The 15,754-nt window shown below is 43.0% G+C and overlaps 2 protein-coding genes across 2 annotated transcripts in view; both read right to left on the reverse strand.

The window, feature by feature from the left end:
• Positions 1 to 1,112, reverse strand: part of kif5c (kinesin family member 5C) — a 47,019-nt gene extending 45,907 nt beyond the window's left edge. Inside the window, exon 1 of the mRNA XM_002935291.5 lies at positions 780 to 1,112. Coding sequence (XP_002935337.3) covers positions 780 to 905 — 126 coding nt within the window. The 5' untranslated portion in view covers positions 906 to 1,112. The remainder of the gene's footprint in view (positions 1 to 779) is intronic.
• A 5,112-nt stretch (positions 1,113 to 6,224) lies between these two features.
• Positions 6,225 to 15,754, reverse strand: part of epc2 (enhancer of polycomb homolog 2) — a 39,098-nt gene continuing 29,568 nt past the window's right edge. Inside the window, 10 exon segments of the mRNA NM_001005683.1 lie at positions 6,225 to 6,486; positions 8,313 to 8,646; positions 9,477 to 9,636; positions 9,995 to 10,131; positions 12,914 to 13,245; positions 13,348 to 13,493; positions 14,254 to 14,343; positions 14,452 to 14,646; positions 15,065 to 15,197; positions 15,306 to 15,454. Of these exon segments, the coding sequence (NP_001005683.1) occupies positions 6,414 to 6,486; positions 8,313 to 8,646; positions 9,477 to 9,636; positions 9,995 to 10,131; positions 12,914 to 13,245; positions 13,348 to 13,493; positions 14,254 to 14,343; positions 14,452 to 14,646; positions 15,065 to 15,197; positions 15,306 to 15,454 (1,749 nt within the window). The 3' untranslated portion in view covers positions 6,225 to 6,413.

Consider the following 15,754-nt stretch of genomic DNA (forward strand, 5'->3'; position numbering starts at 1 on the left):
TGCCTCTGGGGCACAGGCTGGTATATACATATATATATATAATCTTCTTGCTAATTAAACACAGCTAAGGGAGGCAGGGAGCCCAGGCTATGCACGATGCACAGGAATCCCATAGTTACAGCTGATGCCCAGGGATCATCATTTGATGTTTGTGCTGATGCACAGGGATTTCCTCCCAGCTAAACAGATAGAGATGCACAGGAATCACACCCTAATGGGTCACATAAGATGCACAGGGGAACCTCCACGCTGACTAGCAGCCGATGTACAGGGATTGCCCCACAATTAGCCCAGGAAGGGGTCACTGCAAATGGACTGGTTTGGCCTAGTAAATCACCTATGAGGCACAGGAATCCCACACTGATAACCCCATAGACCCAACCCGGTCATTGTACGGCTGATGCACAGGAGAGACAGGGAACCACCCACTGTACTGAATGGAAGGGCCCCCTCATTGCAGAGACCAGGGGATGCCACTTAGACACACAAGGACCCCCCCACATTGCTGATAGTATACCCCACTTTACTGACAGACAGGTAATATCCCCCCCCCCCCACATTGCTGCTAGACAGGGACCCCCATATTGCTGGTAGAATACCCCTCTTTATTGACAGACATGGACCCCCCATATTGCTGGTAGAATACCCCACTTTATTGACAGACAGGGAACCCTCATCTTGCTGGTAGCAAGGGAACCCCCACTTTCAGGTAGTATCTCCCCCACATTACATAATGAAAGCCAACAAAGCACCGACCCCGGGGTCGGCAGCCCACTCACCCCGACCACGACGGTATCCTCTCCCTTGAAGACCGGGATGAATTTATCTCCCCTCTGGATCTCCGCTTTGTTGAGTGGCCGGAACCGGCACATGACTTTAATGCTGCACTCGGCTGGATCTGCCATAGCGATTCCTTCCAGGGGCTCAAATACGAACCGGATCCCCCCACCCCCAGTCTAACGGGAAATCATCAACCCAGAACCGGGGCACAATCAGCAGCTCATCTCCCTGCCCCTGGCAACCTCATCCCCAGCCCCATGTACCATCCGATCGGCATCAATCAGAGCCCAGCCATCCCGCATCAGCACCAGCAGCTTTGTACTGCATCAGCCTCCCGGCGCAGGCGCACTTCTACGGCCGCAAGGCTTCATGGGAATTGTAGTCTTTGCACACAGCGAATGCATTTGCCGGGGTAAGGTGAGTGGGGAGAGAGGGATGGAGACATTTCTATAGAGCTGCTGCAGCCCTGGGATCCATACTGAGCCCACAGCATTCCACTTGGCACAGATTTGCCTGTGTTATATATATATATATATATATATATATCCCTATATCCATATATCTGTCCTATGTATATTTATGGTCACTGCTCACACATTCTGCTACCCTATGTTTATATACAAGAGGGCTTTAATGAGATTATACATCATTCCCATCAGTCCCTGCTCCAGCGGAGCTTACAATTAAACGTCCCTATCACATTCACACACACTGGGGTCATGTAATTTGTCTGGCTGGTCCAATATATCTTTAGCCCTAATTAACTGTATTCTTATGGCACCAATGCCCTCCAATCAAGGGCACATGGGAAATGAATGGGAATTGAGTATGGTAGCCCCTCTGTACAAGCTATGAGATACATGGGCTGTTCCTGCTTAACTAGGTTTAATACAAGGGTATAACTCTGCTAATGCTTATGCTCTCAGTACACAGGCTATGAGCAAGGAGAGCTGGTACTCTCAATAGAAGCGTAGAGAAATCTTAGTGGGATGTTCCTGCTGAATACAATCCCTATTACTATTTAAATAGCTTATAAAATGATATAATGTTTAGGGCTGCCATCTGGGGGTACAGGGGGAGCCCTGAGCGATACAAAGATCCAATTTCAGGGAGGGCAGGGCTTATGGAGGAGTATGAGGATTTGGGGCAGATCATGGGTGGGGTTTGGGCACATTGATGGGCTGATTGAAGACATGGCCAGACCTACAGTTTAGTTGCCTATTTGTATTTCCTTGGGGTCCCTTTCAACTTATTTGGCAGGGCCCACTTCCCAGGGCAATAACCCAGGTCCCCTGGAGGGTGGGGCCTTAATGACTAAGTAGAATGGGGCCCTGTGATTACAGGCTGCTCCTGCTAGATCATTCCTGCCTCTTGTATTATGGCTTCAGTATGACTTGAAATAAGCAGCATCCAGAGCAATTGGGGTTTCAGCAGGACTGTGATATTGTGGGCAGTTGCCGGTAACTACACCATTGCTAGGGGTAAGGTTATAGCACTTGCTTGGCCCTGCGGGAGTTAATACAGAGCTGCTATATGAATCACTGATCTACATGGGAAATTGCCTTGAATGTAAGCAAAGGTTATTATAGGCAGGAAAACGACAGATGATTCCATGCCCATTCCCCCAGCAGCTTATATTCATACAGAAGGGACTGTGTAGAAATTACTATATTTACATTCTATTCTTGTTCTATGTTCCTGATCAACTGTACATAGCACCAGGGAATACTGATTCCAGGTCTCTGTCTGTGCCGAATGTGGGGAAACCTAGAGAGCTTTCAGATGCCCCAGTTATGTCACATAACTCTCCATTTAACTGCTAGGCCATTCCCACTTCTGACTGTATAACACAATAGGAGGCTCATGAGTTTGTTGCACCTGAATGTGAATTATTTGAAATACAATTCTTTTATTTAATTCAGGGAAAGGTCTTAAAGGGGAAGTTTGCATAACGAGAGAATTGTTTTTGTCTCATTACTACTGAAAGCAGCATCGGTGCTTTTTCTTTTCTCTGTCCTGGAGCTTCTGACGAAGTGGAGCCTTGGCTGGAGGTGGTTAGTTGGCTTCTGTCACATTGTTTGAAAGTCAGAAGCAGCAGTGCAGGAAGGGAAAGAGAAACACTGCAGTTCCAAACAGTATCAGTCTAAAGCAAGCTATAGGCTCATTCTATGATACAAGGCCCACCAATCCAAAGCACAAGCCTAGGTTGTTGCTCCATAGGTGCCTGAATTTGTGATTGGGAAGCATCCTCTAAACAACCTTCCATTAATGTCTCTTGGGACCTCACTCCCTGACCCATTGGGGGTTAAATTTGACACCTTTTGGGCATGGGATGGTGGCAGAACACCGGCCTTTAATAAAAATAAAGAAGTTGGAAGAGGCGGATGTTAAAGATTAATTTGGGTTCTGGTGGGACTTAATATTTGTATGGTGGTCTCTGTAATAATCCAGAGCTTGACTGTGGCACTAATTGTTAATATGGTCTGTTTCAAGTTCAAGTTACAAGCATTGTAATAATGGAGTAATTGGTGCAATTTGTTATCAGCTGTGGTCTCTATGCTCAGGACAATGGCTCCAATGTTTTTGATTACACATTGGGGTATGTAGTTACTAGGGGTTCCTGCCTACCTTTCCCATCAGCCTCAGCAGCTTTAGAAGCTCAGGATCTGGTATAACCCCATATAAAACACACAGCTCCATATTATTGGGGGTTGCTAAGGGCTGGATTTGAAATCTCTAAGGGGCGTCACATAATTTAAGGGGTACATAATGCTTTATAACAGGCCTGGCCAACAGGTGCCCTGCTTCTTGCTCCCCCACATTTCTAATGATAATATTTTCACCACCCCGCAAATAAGTGGAACCATTGTGCGTTTTCAGACCAGCAATCTAGTTAGCAGCGAGGGGGTAGGAATGGGTTAGGATTGGGCAATAAATTTGGGATGGGACTGGAGATAGGGGTAAAAGGAAAGAACAAGGCATTGGGGCTGAGTGGAAATAAAGAAGGTGGGGGGGTATATAAGTGGGAAGGAGAAACAGACCATGAAGGATATAATGGGAATGGGGGGAATAAAGAGAGGAAGAGCCATGGGGGGCAGAATATAAAGGGTAAGATGGACAGAACAACAGATAACATGGAGAGAAGGGAGGAGATAAAACAGAAAATAAATCAGTATGGGGGAAGAAACAGTGAGTAGAGGATGGGAGGTTACAAGAGGCTGAGGGGGGGGGGGGATTGTAGAGGAGCTCTGCCTATATAACTTATTACATAGCACGTACTTGTATGTGGGGGTACCTTCGGGCAGGAAGGGGGTTGTTCCCCAGAAACATTACACAGCAGGAGTCTGCAACTGAATGTGACTGTTACCATCAATACCTGTATGTGCAGTGAGTCTGTCCATATGTACAGGTACGTATGGCCTGAGCAAGCTCCCAGCATTCCCCACTCTCACTCCCATTACCGCAATACAGGGACACCAGCAGGGCCTACACTAGGATCCCAAACGGACCAATATAAATAAGGTAGGGGGGCGAGACTAACCCATATTTATGTATCTAAAGAATGGGCCGACCATAGTGACTGTATGTAGGGTCTCTGGAAGCCAAACACAATAGCGAGGGCCCCTCGTTGCTCTATATAATAGTACTGTGCTGTCCTCATTTCCCAGATATGAGTAATTATCCTCAATACAAAAACCAGAGAGCGGGGTTTGTGCCAAAAAGAAGAAAGACGCCTCTGTTTTCCAATCCATGCAGCCAATGGGAAGCAATAGGCAAGGCCAGCCCTCACACATATTTAAGGGAATGGATCAGGCACAATTGTTCTGGGCTCTATCAGAACATTTGCCAACCCGGGAGCAGAGAGAGGATTTAATTCCATAACATAGTGAAGTCAATGGTTACCCAGAATTCCTTCTCCTATAGCCATCCCTTATGGCAAAGGCTAAGCTGAAACTAAAGCCTATGGTATACAGGCTGCCCCCCCTGCCCAAAATATACTAGTGCTCATGTACAATCTGCCTAATGAGGAAAGTTGCACCTCTAGTGGCCAGAGTTGCCATTGCACCATTGTTTTTCTATATGCAATATACCCCAGATATGGGCCAGTACCTTGGCTTTATGCACCCACAGTGCCAAGGGTAATGTTTCATGCCGAGCGGTTCCATATGCAATGATCTTCACCCAATGACTGTGCCCGAGGGGAGGGGTCAGCTTTGTTCCAGCCACAGAGACAAAGAAGACATGGGCGCCAGGATTCAGTGTTTTTGATATGTATTTTATTTCCCTGCGGTTTTTCACTTATCAAGAACAAGTAACAGGGAAAGTTGTCTGGACTAGTGCATTAACGAACATTCGGAGAAACGGCACTACACATATCTAATTTACAGGAACAGTATAAAAAATACAAAAAAAAAAGTAAAAAAAAAAAAAAAAAAAACAGAACAAAACAAAAATAAACAAAAACAAAACAAAAAAACGTTACCAACGCTACTAAAGTGTCCAACGATTAGTCAGACTATTTCAGACCCGTTACTTGCCTTGCAGCTACAGGAAAAAAAGATCCAAATTGGTAAGACAACCATAGCAACTGCCCCGCCCCCCCACAACCCCGCCCCCCTCCAGGGATGGCTCGATATTAGACATCCAATAATTATTGCAATGGTATAGAATGCAATACGTAACTGGTAAAATACTCTGTACTTTGGGTGTTGGATAAAATATGCAATTTTTTTTTCTGATAAAATGTAAAATGTCTGAAAAAAATCACTGTGTGTGTCTGCACGGTCTGCGCCAGATGCATCCTTTCCCCTCCCCCCCCGTAGACTAATATAAACTGGTCTTATAAATAGAAATATACATTCAAAATATATGGAAAAGTGAGTCGGTATGTCATTTTTTTTTTTCTTTTTAATTATCGATCCATCCCTTCCCCCCCCCTCCCCAGCACAGTAATAGAAAATACTATTTTTGCCTCGAACTTCATATTCTGACAGTGAAATGCCGCTAAATTATTTACCAAAAAAGGTTCGTAATAAGTCAAATTGTGAAACCAAATGAACCGAGTGAAAACTTTACAATTTCCTTTAGAAAAAGAATTACAAGAATTTCATTTTTTTTTCCTAGCTACGAATCTGTTTTTTTTTTTTCCTCGCGCGCTTTCTGTAGACACAAAGTCGGATTTATTTGTACAAGATACAAAATGTAAACATGGCAAAATAAATAGTTAAAACAAGTGATACGGGATCCCCACTTCATGCTCATGATCCCGGGAAAGATTTCTTATTTATTTTTTTGTTATGTTTTTGTCTTTTTTTGTTTGTTTGTTTTATATCCATTCAGTTGCAAATTCAAGTGCAAAAGCATGATGATGATGATGATGAATATCTACTATTCAAGTAACAGAAATAATATTGATGATACAAATAAACTATTTTACAAGGTAGTGATTTTTTTTTTTTAATTTTTTTTTTTACAAAATGTACACGGGCGTGATCGGAGGAACGGGCCGATGACGCGGACAGTCCGTTTAGGTCCATATTAGCGCACTGTGATCCGCAGAGCGTTAGATATAATTTGCATTTTGTTGGAAAACAAACGCCTGGAAGGGTCAGGCAAAGTCTGTGGGCTGAGAGTTATGTCACTTCCATAGCCACTGTGGTGTCGGCGATTCCGTTTAAACCCAATCTTTCTGGTTCATGGTTTTCTCTAAGGGAAGAGAGGGAAACACAAGATCAATACCGTGACAAACAACACATCTATGAATCAGCCTGTAATCCAAAAAAAACATTTCAGGAACAGCCCCAATTGAACCATAAGAAGTGATTTTGTGCCTGTGTAGACTTTCCCTTAGGGTGAAGACACACAGAGCTACTAGTAGCAGCTACTTGTCACGGCTACTAAGTCCAAGAAAATCTCCTGCCTTAAGGTGGCCATACACGCACCGATATTATCGTACGAAACCTCGTTTCGTACGATAATCGGTGCGTGTATGGCATGTCAGCGAGCCGACCGATATCGCAGGAAGCTGCTGAAATCGGTCGGCTCGCCGATCGGCCAAGTTAGAAAATTTTGATCGGGCGCCATAGAAGGCGCCTGACCAAAATTCTCCCTTCAGAGCTGAATCGGCAGAAGGAGGTAGAAATCCTATTGTTTCTACCTCCTTACCTGCCGATTCAGCCCTGAATGGTGTGTGGCGGATCTGACGATGTTTCGTGCGACCGACGGTCGTACGAAACATCGTGAGATCGCCACGTGTATGGCCAGCTATAGACAATACTGAGAATTGCCTCTGCTAAAACACACAGACGATTATCAGTAAATGATCAGCATTGACTATTTTAGTAGCCGTGACAAGTAGCTGCAACTAGTAGCTCTGTGTGTCTTAACCCTTAGTGGCAACCAAGCCGTATATGGCAGAGGGCAAACAATATGGCTAATGCCAGTTGGGCTTGATTCGCAGACTGCATTATGCTGGCATCAGCCTTTCCTTGTGCCTGCACCAGAAACCATTGCTCCGGCCCAAGTGCAGGCACACAGAGCAGATTTTGGCAATGATACAGTAAGTACACATTACAGTGGCAAAATCCACTCTGTGCATCTATACCTGGGCTGACACAATGGCTCCAGGTGAAGGCACAGGAAAGGCTTATGGCAGGGCAGGGGCTGATTCTTGTCTATGTTTATCCACAAGGCGAGAACCAGCTCCATGTGGCATTAGCCTCAATGTAAAATATGTGGAAGAAAGAGTGACTCCATAGCACTGTGACATGCCTAAACCCCAAAGGCACAAGAGGCATTTGCTTGCTCACAGCTAGGGACTGCCTGGCAATTAGTGAATAGAAACGAGCGCAAATTAAAAACTAATTTTCCCAGTAAACATCGTTTACAGGACATGTCAACCCCAAAAATAATATTTTTCCTAATAAAAGAAAACATAATTCTAAGCAACTTTCCAATATGAAATTATTAAAAATTTTCATTGCTTTTAAAGTTATTTGTGAATGTAATTGCTATCGAAAACAGCATTTGCTGGAATCCTGGTTGTTTCTTTTTAAACAATGTTGCAAAGGTCAGTCTCCTCCAGCAAGACAGGTCTGTCAGCCTGCTGCCTTGTGTTGCATTGTTTGAAATGCCAGAGCCACCAGAGCAGAGAACAGAAAATGCTTTTAATAGCAATTTTATTTACAAATAACTAAAAATCCATTACAAATTTGTAATGAATGTATATTGCAAAGTTGCTTAGAATTTAAATTTTTTATTAGGCAAAAAATTGTATTCTGGGTTGACTTCCTTTAACCTTTTGCCTGCCACCAACTCAGGTACTAGGACATTGGCAAGCAAAGTGGCAGCCTGCTAACTACATAGCACCTATGTTGTGCTGCTGGAAAACCGCTTGCCCAGCAATGCATTTTAGCCAAGGAAGCAGGCGTATTGGCAGGCAGAAGCGTAAGGTCTTCAGTCAGCTGACTCTCCCACAGAAGACATGCATACTGGTTATAGGGAGTGAGGAGAAAGCCTACTGGTATACATACCTTGCTATACTGCTGATGGCACTGCTAGGAGTAACCTTTGGCACTCTGTCCATGCTGGCAGCAACTGTGGCAAGTTTTAAGGCTGTTGGCGATGGTGCAGAAGTCCTTGTATTGATATGCACATTGACAGGGGAGACAACACTGACATTGTTGAGGTGGACTGTGTTAGCTAGGCAAGAGTTACCCATAGTGAGGGTCTGAGGGTTGCTTGTGCACAATGTTGGAATTAAGTGGTTAGTGGTAGGATGGCCAACTGTCCTTACAAGCTGAACGGTGGAAATCCCTGGGCTGGACGATAAAGCCATATTTGTGGAGTACAGCGTTTTAGCAGTGCCTGGAAAATACAAAGAAAACCCATATGTTCAACCAAAATAAAATATAAAGGAATCGCTGGAACATGTCTTAGACCCAATACTCGCATCTGTAACAGCAAGCAGTGTGTATGGGCTGGGTCTCAAAAGGAGCCACATATATATCTGCCAAGCTGAAGGCTGCTCTTACCCTGATCCAAGTTAACCCTTACCAGTTGCACAGCAGATAAAATATATATATCTTGTAAACCTGGTGATTTAAGGACATTGTGTGACATTTCCCCGACTGTTGTTTCTTCTCATCTTTCCCCAGAATTCACCTCTTTCTATATGCTTCCCTTTCACCTTAACCTTCTCATTCCCATTAGCAGCCTGTAACGACCCATGGTAAATAATAAATAGTGCTTTAGCCATGCAGTGGGCAGATTATTTGACATACCCAAGGACAATATTATTTTAAAACAAGATCAGGGAGTCTATTGAGCTCTTAAGCAGGCTGGGAGCCATACGAATCCCTTGTAGGATCACATCCTGTCTGCAGGTTTACAAAACCATTTCCTTCCCAATTGCAGCTTCCCATTTCCCAGAATGCACCACCCTAAGCACATTATCTTCCCCATTTTCTTTAGCCGCCCATAACAACTCAGGGTAAAATGTCCAATTTGCATTCTCGCCACCATATTCCCTAGTATCACATCCGCCCATAAAGCCAAATCTCTCCCATCACACCTAGTGTCAAGCAATGGATACATCCTGATTGCAAAAGCATTTAAATGAACTCTGTTATATTTGGCATGCCTTTATTTGATTAATCTTATGAAGAGATGTTTCTTTTATTCCACTTCGTTCGTACCTGAAGGTTGTACAACGCCATTCAGGTTGCTATGACCGGCATTTTGATCCTTGTTCACTTCACTGCGGCCTGGAGTTGGAGAATTGACCACAGCAGATGCAGCAAAAAGGGCACTTGCTGAGTCAAGCGTCTTGGACATGCAGTCGGATTTGGCCGAGCCCTAGACACGATCAGGGGATGAAAAAAAAGGAAGAATGAATCCAGGAGACAAAATAAACCAGGTAACACCGATATAGTAAAACATATGTTTGCTGACTCTCTCTAAGGGGTAGTGTCACACTAATTACAGAACAGGGGTTCCATAGCGAAATCTTCCCATTACAGACATGTTGCAGCTACAATACGACAACATCCACTTCTGCTCAATAATCAATAAGCAAAATGTACTGATGACACTTTATTTTTGGAACTCCGCTATGGAGATCCAAAGCCAAGAGGCAGATTGGGCACCGGGGCAATGTTGGCGAGCAGAACGGCTGCAGTTTGCTGCATTTTGCAGTGTGCTAGGGACAATGTACCTGTGCTTTCGGATGGCTCTGCTGCAAGGATTGCTGCGACTGCTGTTTTTGCTGGAGCTGCGCCAGCTGTTGCCTTTGCATCTGAACCAGCTGCTGTTGGTGTGTCTGGAACTGTTCCTCTGTGATGCCTCCTGTCACTACAACAACAACAAAAACAAAATATATATACTTAAAACACAAGCTAGAAGATAATCTAGGGGGTTGTTCCTGCTGAACCGTACTAAGTACAAGGCTATACAAATATATTCATAGCTTTATGGCATCTTTCAGTGCAGGCTTTAAGCAAATTTAGGATTAAATCCCTACTAATGCTATTCTATGTTTAATCCTACTAGCCCCCTGGTGGGGATAACACCACAATAAAGAGGCTAGTGAAATACAATGGAGGCTTAGTGAAGACTGAAACTACACTGAGTCAGTAACACCTTCACAGAAGCTAGGACAATCAAACGAAAATAAATATGCATTTGCCCCTCCATATTCTTATTAGACAAACACACAGCAAAAGAAAGGGCTCTGGGGCAGTGTGCCATTCTGTGCCATACGGATGCAATCAGAATCCATTTACTTTCCTGGGCACAGGAGAGCAGTGGAGTTGGAAGCTTTGTGTGGTTAAATAAACAGGACCTGCCAATGGCAGCTGTAGACCAATATGTTTGCCCTTGTCATGGCTGCCCCGATGAGAGCTGTGGAATGTTCTGCAGCTGGGAACCGGTTCTGACATGTCAGTAGTCAGAGATGACCAGACAGCGGCTATAAAGCTGCATCTCCCTCTCGCTATATGGATTTCTGAGCAGCTGCCCGATAACATTTGGTTTATATTGAACTCAATCTGTGTGGTCCTAGCTGAATATGGAGGCAGCAATGATTTTAAAGTGAAAGAACAGATGGCAAATTCCAACCCCCCTGTGACAGTCTTAATATCTGATTAAGTGATCTTCTAACCTTAAAAGAGGGCACACGTTAGCATAACAGGATCCATACTTGCAAAATGGATACAGGGCTCTGTAGCAGCTGCCTGTGATTTATTATACTGGACGTGCAATGATAGCGCTCGCAAGCATCGGCGGCAGAGATGTTACTACAGCATCACTTTCCAGGAATGGTTTGTAAACACAGAGGGTGCTTAGACCCACTGCAACACATTCCTTCCCTAATCCCATCACATGAGCGGCTTTGTAAAGGGTTCTCGGCAAACCTCTCAGCAGGGGTAATCAATAGCCATATGGAGTCTCACCGGTAGATCTGCTGTTGGTGATAGCTGCAGCAGTGCCACGGAATAATTATATTGTTTTACAGCCTATAGGGGGAAGCTACAGTCCTAATTGTGGAACTCTATCATAATATATATGGATTTTTTTATTCAAAACCAAAATATTATCCGTTGGTGTAACTGTAAGGTGTCTGGGGCAGGCACATCATCTCATTGCACACATACTTTTTTTTTCTTTGTATTATTCGTAGTTTTTTTTTTTTTTTATTATTTCGCTTTTTATGTAGTAGCTCTCTAGTTTGGAATTTCAACAGCTGTCTGGTTGCCAGGGTCCAAATTACCTGAGCAACCAGGCATTGATTTTAAAGGAGCAGTTCAGTGTGAAAATGAAAATGGGCAAAATCTGTGCAAAATAAAAAATGTTTTCAATATAGTTAGTTAGACAATAATGTAATCTATAAAGACTGGAGTGAGCAGTTGTATAACATAATAGCCAGAACACATCAGTGACTTTAGGGGGGGGGGGGGGGCACATGGGACATAACTGTTCAGTTAGTTCGCTTTTAAATCTGACCTGCGTGCTCGCAAACGAACTGAACAGTTATGTCCCATGTGGCGCCCCCTAAAGTCACTGACTTAAGGTGGCCATACACGTAACAATCCACTCGCCGGGCGATATCGGGGGAATTTAGGCTAATTCGCCCTGGGGCCAAACAATTGAATTATAACGACTGTTAAGGGCGCAGTCAGTTCAGGGACCGCATCAACGAGCCAATGCGGCCCCGATCCGACTGAATCTTTTAACCTGCCCGATAGATATCTGCCCAATTTCAGGCCAGATATGGGTCGGGCAGATTAGTCGTTGCTGTCCCTACACAGGCCGATAAGCTGCCGAATAAGAGGTTAGAGAGCTGAAAGCAGGAAGTAGTGTTCTGGCTATTATGTCAGACATCTGCTCACTCCAGCCTTTATAGATTACATTTTTGCCTAACTATATTACAAATATTTTTTATTTTGCGCAGTCTGTCTATTTTACCCAGTTTAATCTTTACACTGAAATGTTCCTTTAATGATAGAATATGTATAGGAAAGGGACTGAATAGAGTGTTAAGCAACAAAAAGTTACAGTAACAAGAAAAAACTGTAGCCTCAGAGAGCAATTGTTTTTTAGCTCCTGGAGTCATTGACCCCCATTAGAAAATTGGAAAGAGGCAAAAGTAGACGGCAAACAATGAAAAAAAAAATATAAAAAGAAAAATGATGACCAACCGAAAAGTTAACTTCTTGGCGAACAAACCCTTTCCAATGCAGTAGAACACTTCAGTAGTCACTTCATTCATTTTAGTATATGGGGATAGTGGTTGGAAGATCTGTTTTTGGCATATGTTGCTTTTTTATTCTGGACTGCTTCTATTATCCTTTCCTTCTTGATTTAACCCTTAATGCACACGTGCTCTTTCTGCACTACCAAGAGCTTTGCAGTAATAAGCAGCAGACAAGTTAAAAGGCACAACAATGAACTGGAGTTCTGATAAGCAGCCAAAATGAACACCAAGGCACCTGATTGGCCTGAAGCTTATCTAGGCGCGCAGCAGTTTACTAAAGGCGGTTACGCTACCGGGAATGATTGTCTGCATATTTATCTAATATGAAAAATAAAAAGCCCGCATTCAAATAGAAAATGAAGCATATACACGTGGCTATACCTGTTATGCCGTTCTTGCTGGTGTTTAATAAAGCGGCAGAGACTCTTTTCACGTTCACAGCTTGCCCTAGCCTTGAGGTACATTCTTCTCTATCGCTGTCCTGTGTATGTAGTAGCCTTGGCTGAAAACACTGCAGTCGACAAGATTTAATATTGCTTAAGATCTCGGGAAGAGAAAGTCTGTTTTCACAATGTCTATCGGAAGCATTGGTCCGTGAAGGTGAGGAGGGGGGCTGTGCAACGTGGGAAGAGCTTGAAAAGCCAGATAACATTTCAGGGTCAATTTGCTTGAGAATGGAGTCGTGTTCTGTCGATAGTCGGTCCATTATTACCCTAAAACATGTTGAAAGAAAAAAATTAAAATACTGGCACTTCTGTAAATGGGTAAAAAAACAAAGACTGTATAAAGAACGCATATGGAAACGGTATAATTACCTTCCGCCTCTGCCTAATCGCTTCCTGGCAAATCCTATACATCGCCTGGGGACTGTGAGGGTTGTGAGACAATGCCTATACCGATGCCTTGCTAATCCCGATAAGTCTGTGGTTTCCGGAGTATCATTCATTTGGTCCAAACGAGGCTGTATGGGGGGAAAAAATCATTACTGTTTGAAATTTCTTATTAGCTAGAGGCAGTGTTTATTATCTAGTAGTGTATGGGCACCTTAACTAATATGTGGCCAAGCTAAGACCACTTATGGTCAGGTGTTGGAAGGGGTGGGGGTGGTAGACATATATTGTAACAACTAAATCAAACGCCATCGGAATGGAGCGGTACAGAGAGAGGCTACCCACTAGCAACTGAGTAAGTTCCCGGCTGGGACGATTTTAACATATTAGTGATATTTGTTCACTTGGGATTTCTCCACCTTACTATATTGGCTACCTACTTGTACATATCCCCTCACTAAACCACTGATTATCTGTCCAAAATAGATCACGGTATAAGGAGATTGTAATACTGGGCAAGAATCCGGATATATTGAATATTAACCGAAACTCTGGAGAAATACTACATGCCAAATGTGCTCCATATATATTAAAATAATAAAATATATTTTTATTTATTTGATTCGTTTTTATTCTTTGTATTGTGAGCAAACAAAAGTCACTTGCGTGTTTTTACCATATTTTGGTGTGTGGGGTTTTAAAAGAGAGCGTCAACTCTAATTAGATAATAGTAGTAAACATATATGTTAAAAGCCAAATATACAGTGAAAGAATACTTTAAAGGAAATCTAAACCCCCAAAAAATGTACTGAAGCTCGTTTTTAACAGTGCTACTTACTGAGGTTGCAAGACTGGAAGAGGATAGGAAAGAATTTACTCCATTACACTTACTGCATAATACTGGCATCCAGTTCTCCTTCTGAAAGCATAAGATCCATCGGGGTCATTCTCTTCCTCAAGCTCTGACAGTGGAGAGGGTACCTGTAATAGAAAGACTGTCACAGTCCAGCTAAAGCCAATAAGAATGGAGAGTTGGCTTTTTTATAGCGGGGGGGAAAAAATACAGTGCACAATTATGTAAAAACATACCTGTGGGAATTCGTCATCATCGGAGCTTTGGAAGTCATATTGTTTGATATCACTCTTGTTTATTACTGCCAATGGCTCTGAGGTGGCTTGGGGTTGAGGGGTTACAAGGGTTTCTGCTTTTGGCTTCTTTGGATACTTCTTTTTCAGGCGAACGATTTCTAAGACTTCGTCTTTTACGGAGGGGTGGTGGGTGTTCTAGGAGGAAAACACTCATTATTTCTGGAGTGTCAAGATCATGTTGCAGAATGAATGAAAGAAGCAAAAATGGTTCTAATGAATCTAACAGGTTAGTGCATTTTCCCCTGATTTTGAGTAACAGGGCAGTCCCAGTGAGAGTATACTACAATAAAATTTCAATGCAGTTTATATTAATATCCTTCTAAACAACTGCACTTCTACTAAAAGGTAATTTCCAGCTTCTGCAGAATACCATATAGTCAAGTATGAAACTAAAACATAGTATGAAGTAGTTTGCAGCTGGCAATATTATGGGGGAAAGTGGTAGCAGATCAATTTTTTTAAAAAATAGTGGCCTCTCAAAGCACAGCATCAGGAGAATATATGCTTTGAGGGGCAAAAACACAGACATCCCTGCAAGTAGCAAATACCATACCTTGACTTTGCATTCTGGTACTTTGTGATGGTTTCCATTATGCAGAGATGGTGGGATGGCATGGATCTCCTTCTCAACCTTTGGAATCTTTATTTCATTTAGTATTTCACCTCCAAAGTCACCCAGATTATACCTTGAGTGAATAAAGCAACATGAAATATTTCAGAAGGGGAAACCGTGGATATCTCTTGCTCGTTGCCAAGCTGAGTTACCATAACAACGTTTCCTGTGCATCTTTTACCTTTTCTCAACCACTTCCAACGTTAAGTGCAACAACTCCCGCTTTGTCTTTTCTCTCCTTTTGATCATTTCCAAAATGGTTATGGCTCGGCTAAACTCCCTTCTTAACTTTAACATTTTCTCATAAGAGGCTTCATCATTCTTTCGGTTCTGCAAGAGGGAAGCAAATAGAGATAATTAAATATCATTCAACACAGCTTGCCTTTTAGTTCATTGTAAAACATATTTTGTCCATCATTAGTATTGGGTGGGGGAAGACAAGGGAGCATAATTGTGTTAAGAAGCTGCCTCAGAGAAAGCACAGCAGTCCTATAGCACTAGCAAAGTTCAGCTGAAGTGCTTTAAGCCTATGGCACATATAACCTTTCGCTGTGGGAATATTTCAGCAGAGAAATGCCTAATGCGTCACCGTGCTGCATGTCATTTACATTTATACAAAACACTGTTACC

Source organism: Xenopus tropicalis, chromosome 9 (genome assembly GCF_000004195.4).
Source record: "Xenopus tropicalis strain Nigerian chromosome 9, UCB_Xtro_10.0, whole genome shotgun sequence".
Lineage (NCBI taxonomy): Eukaryota > Metazoa > Chordata > Amphibia > Anura > Pipidae > Xenopus > Xenopus tropicalis.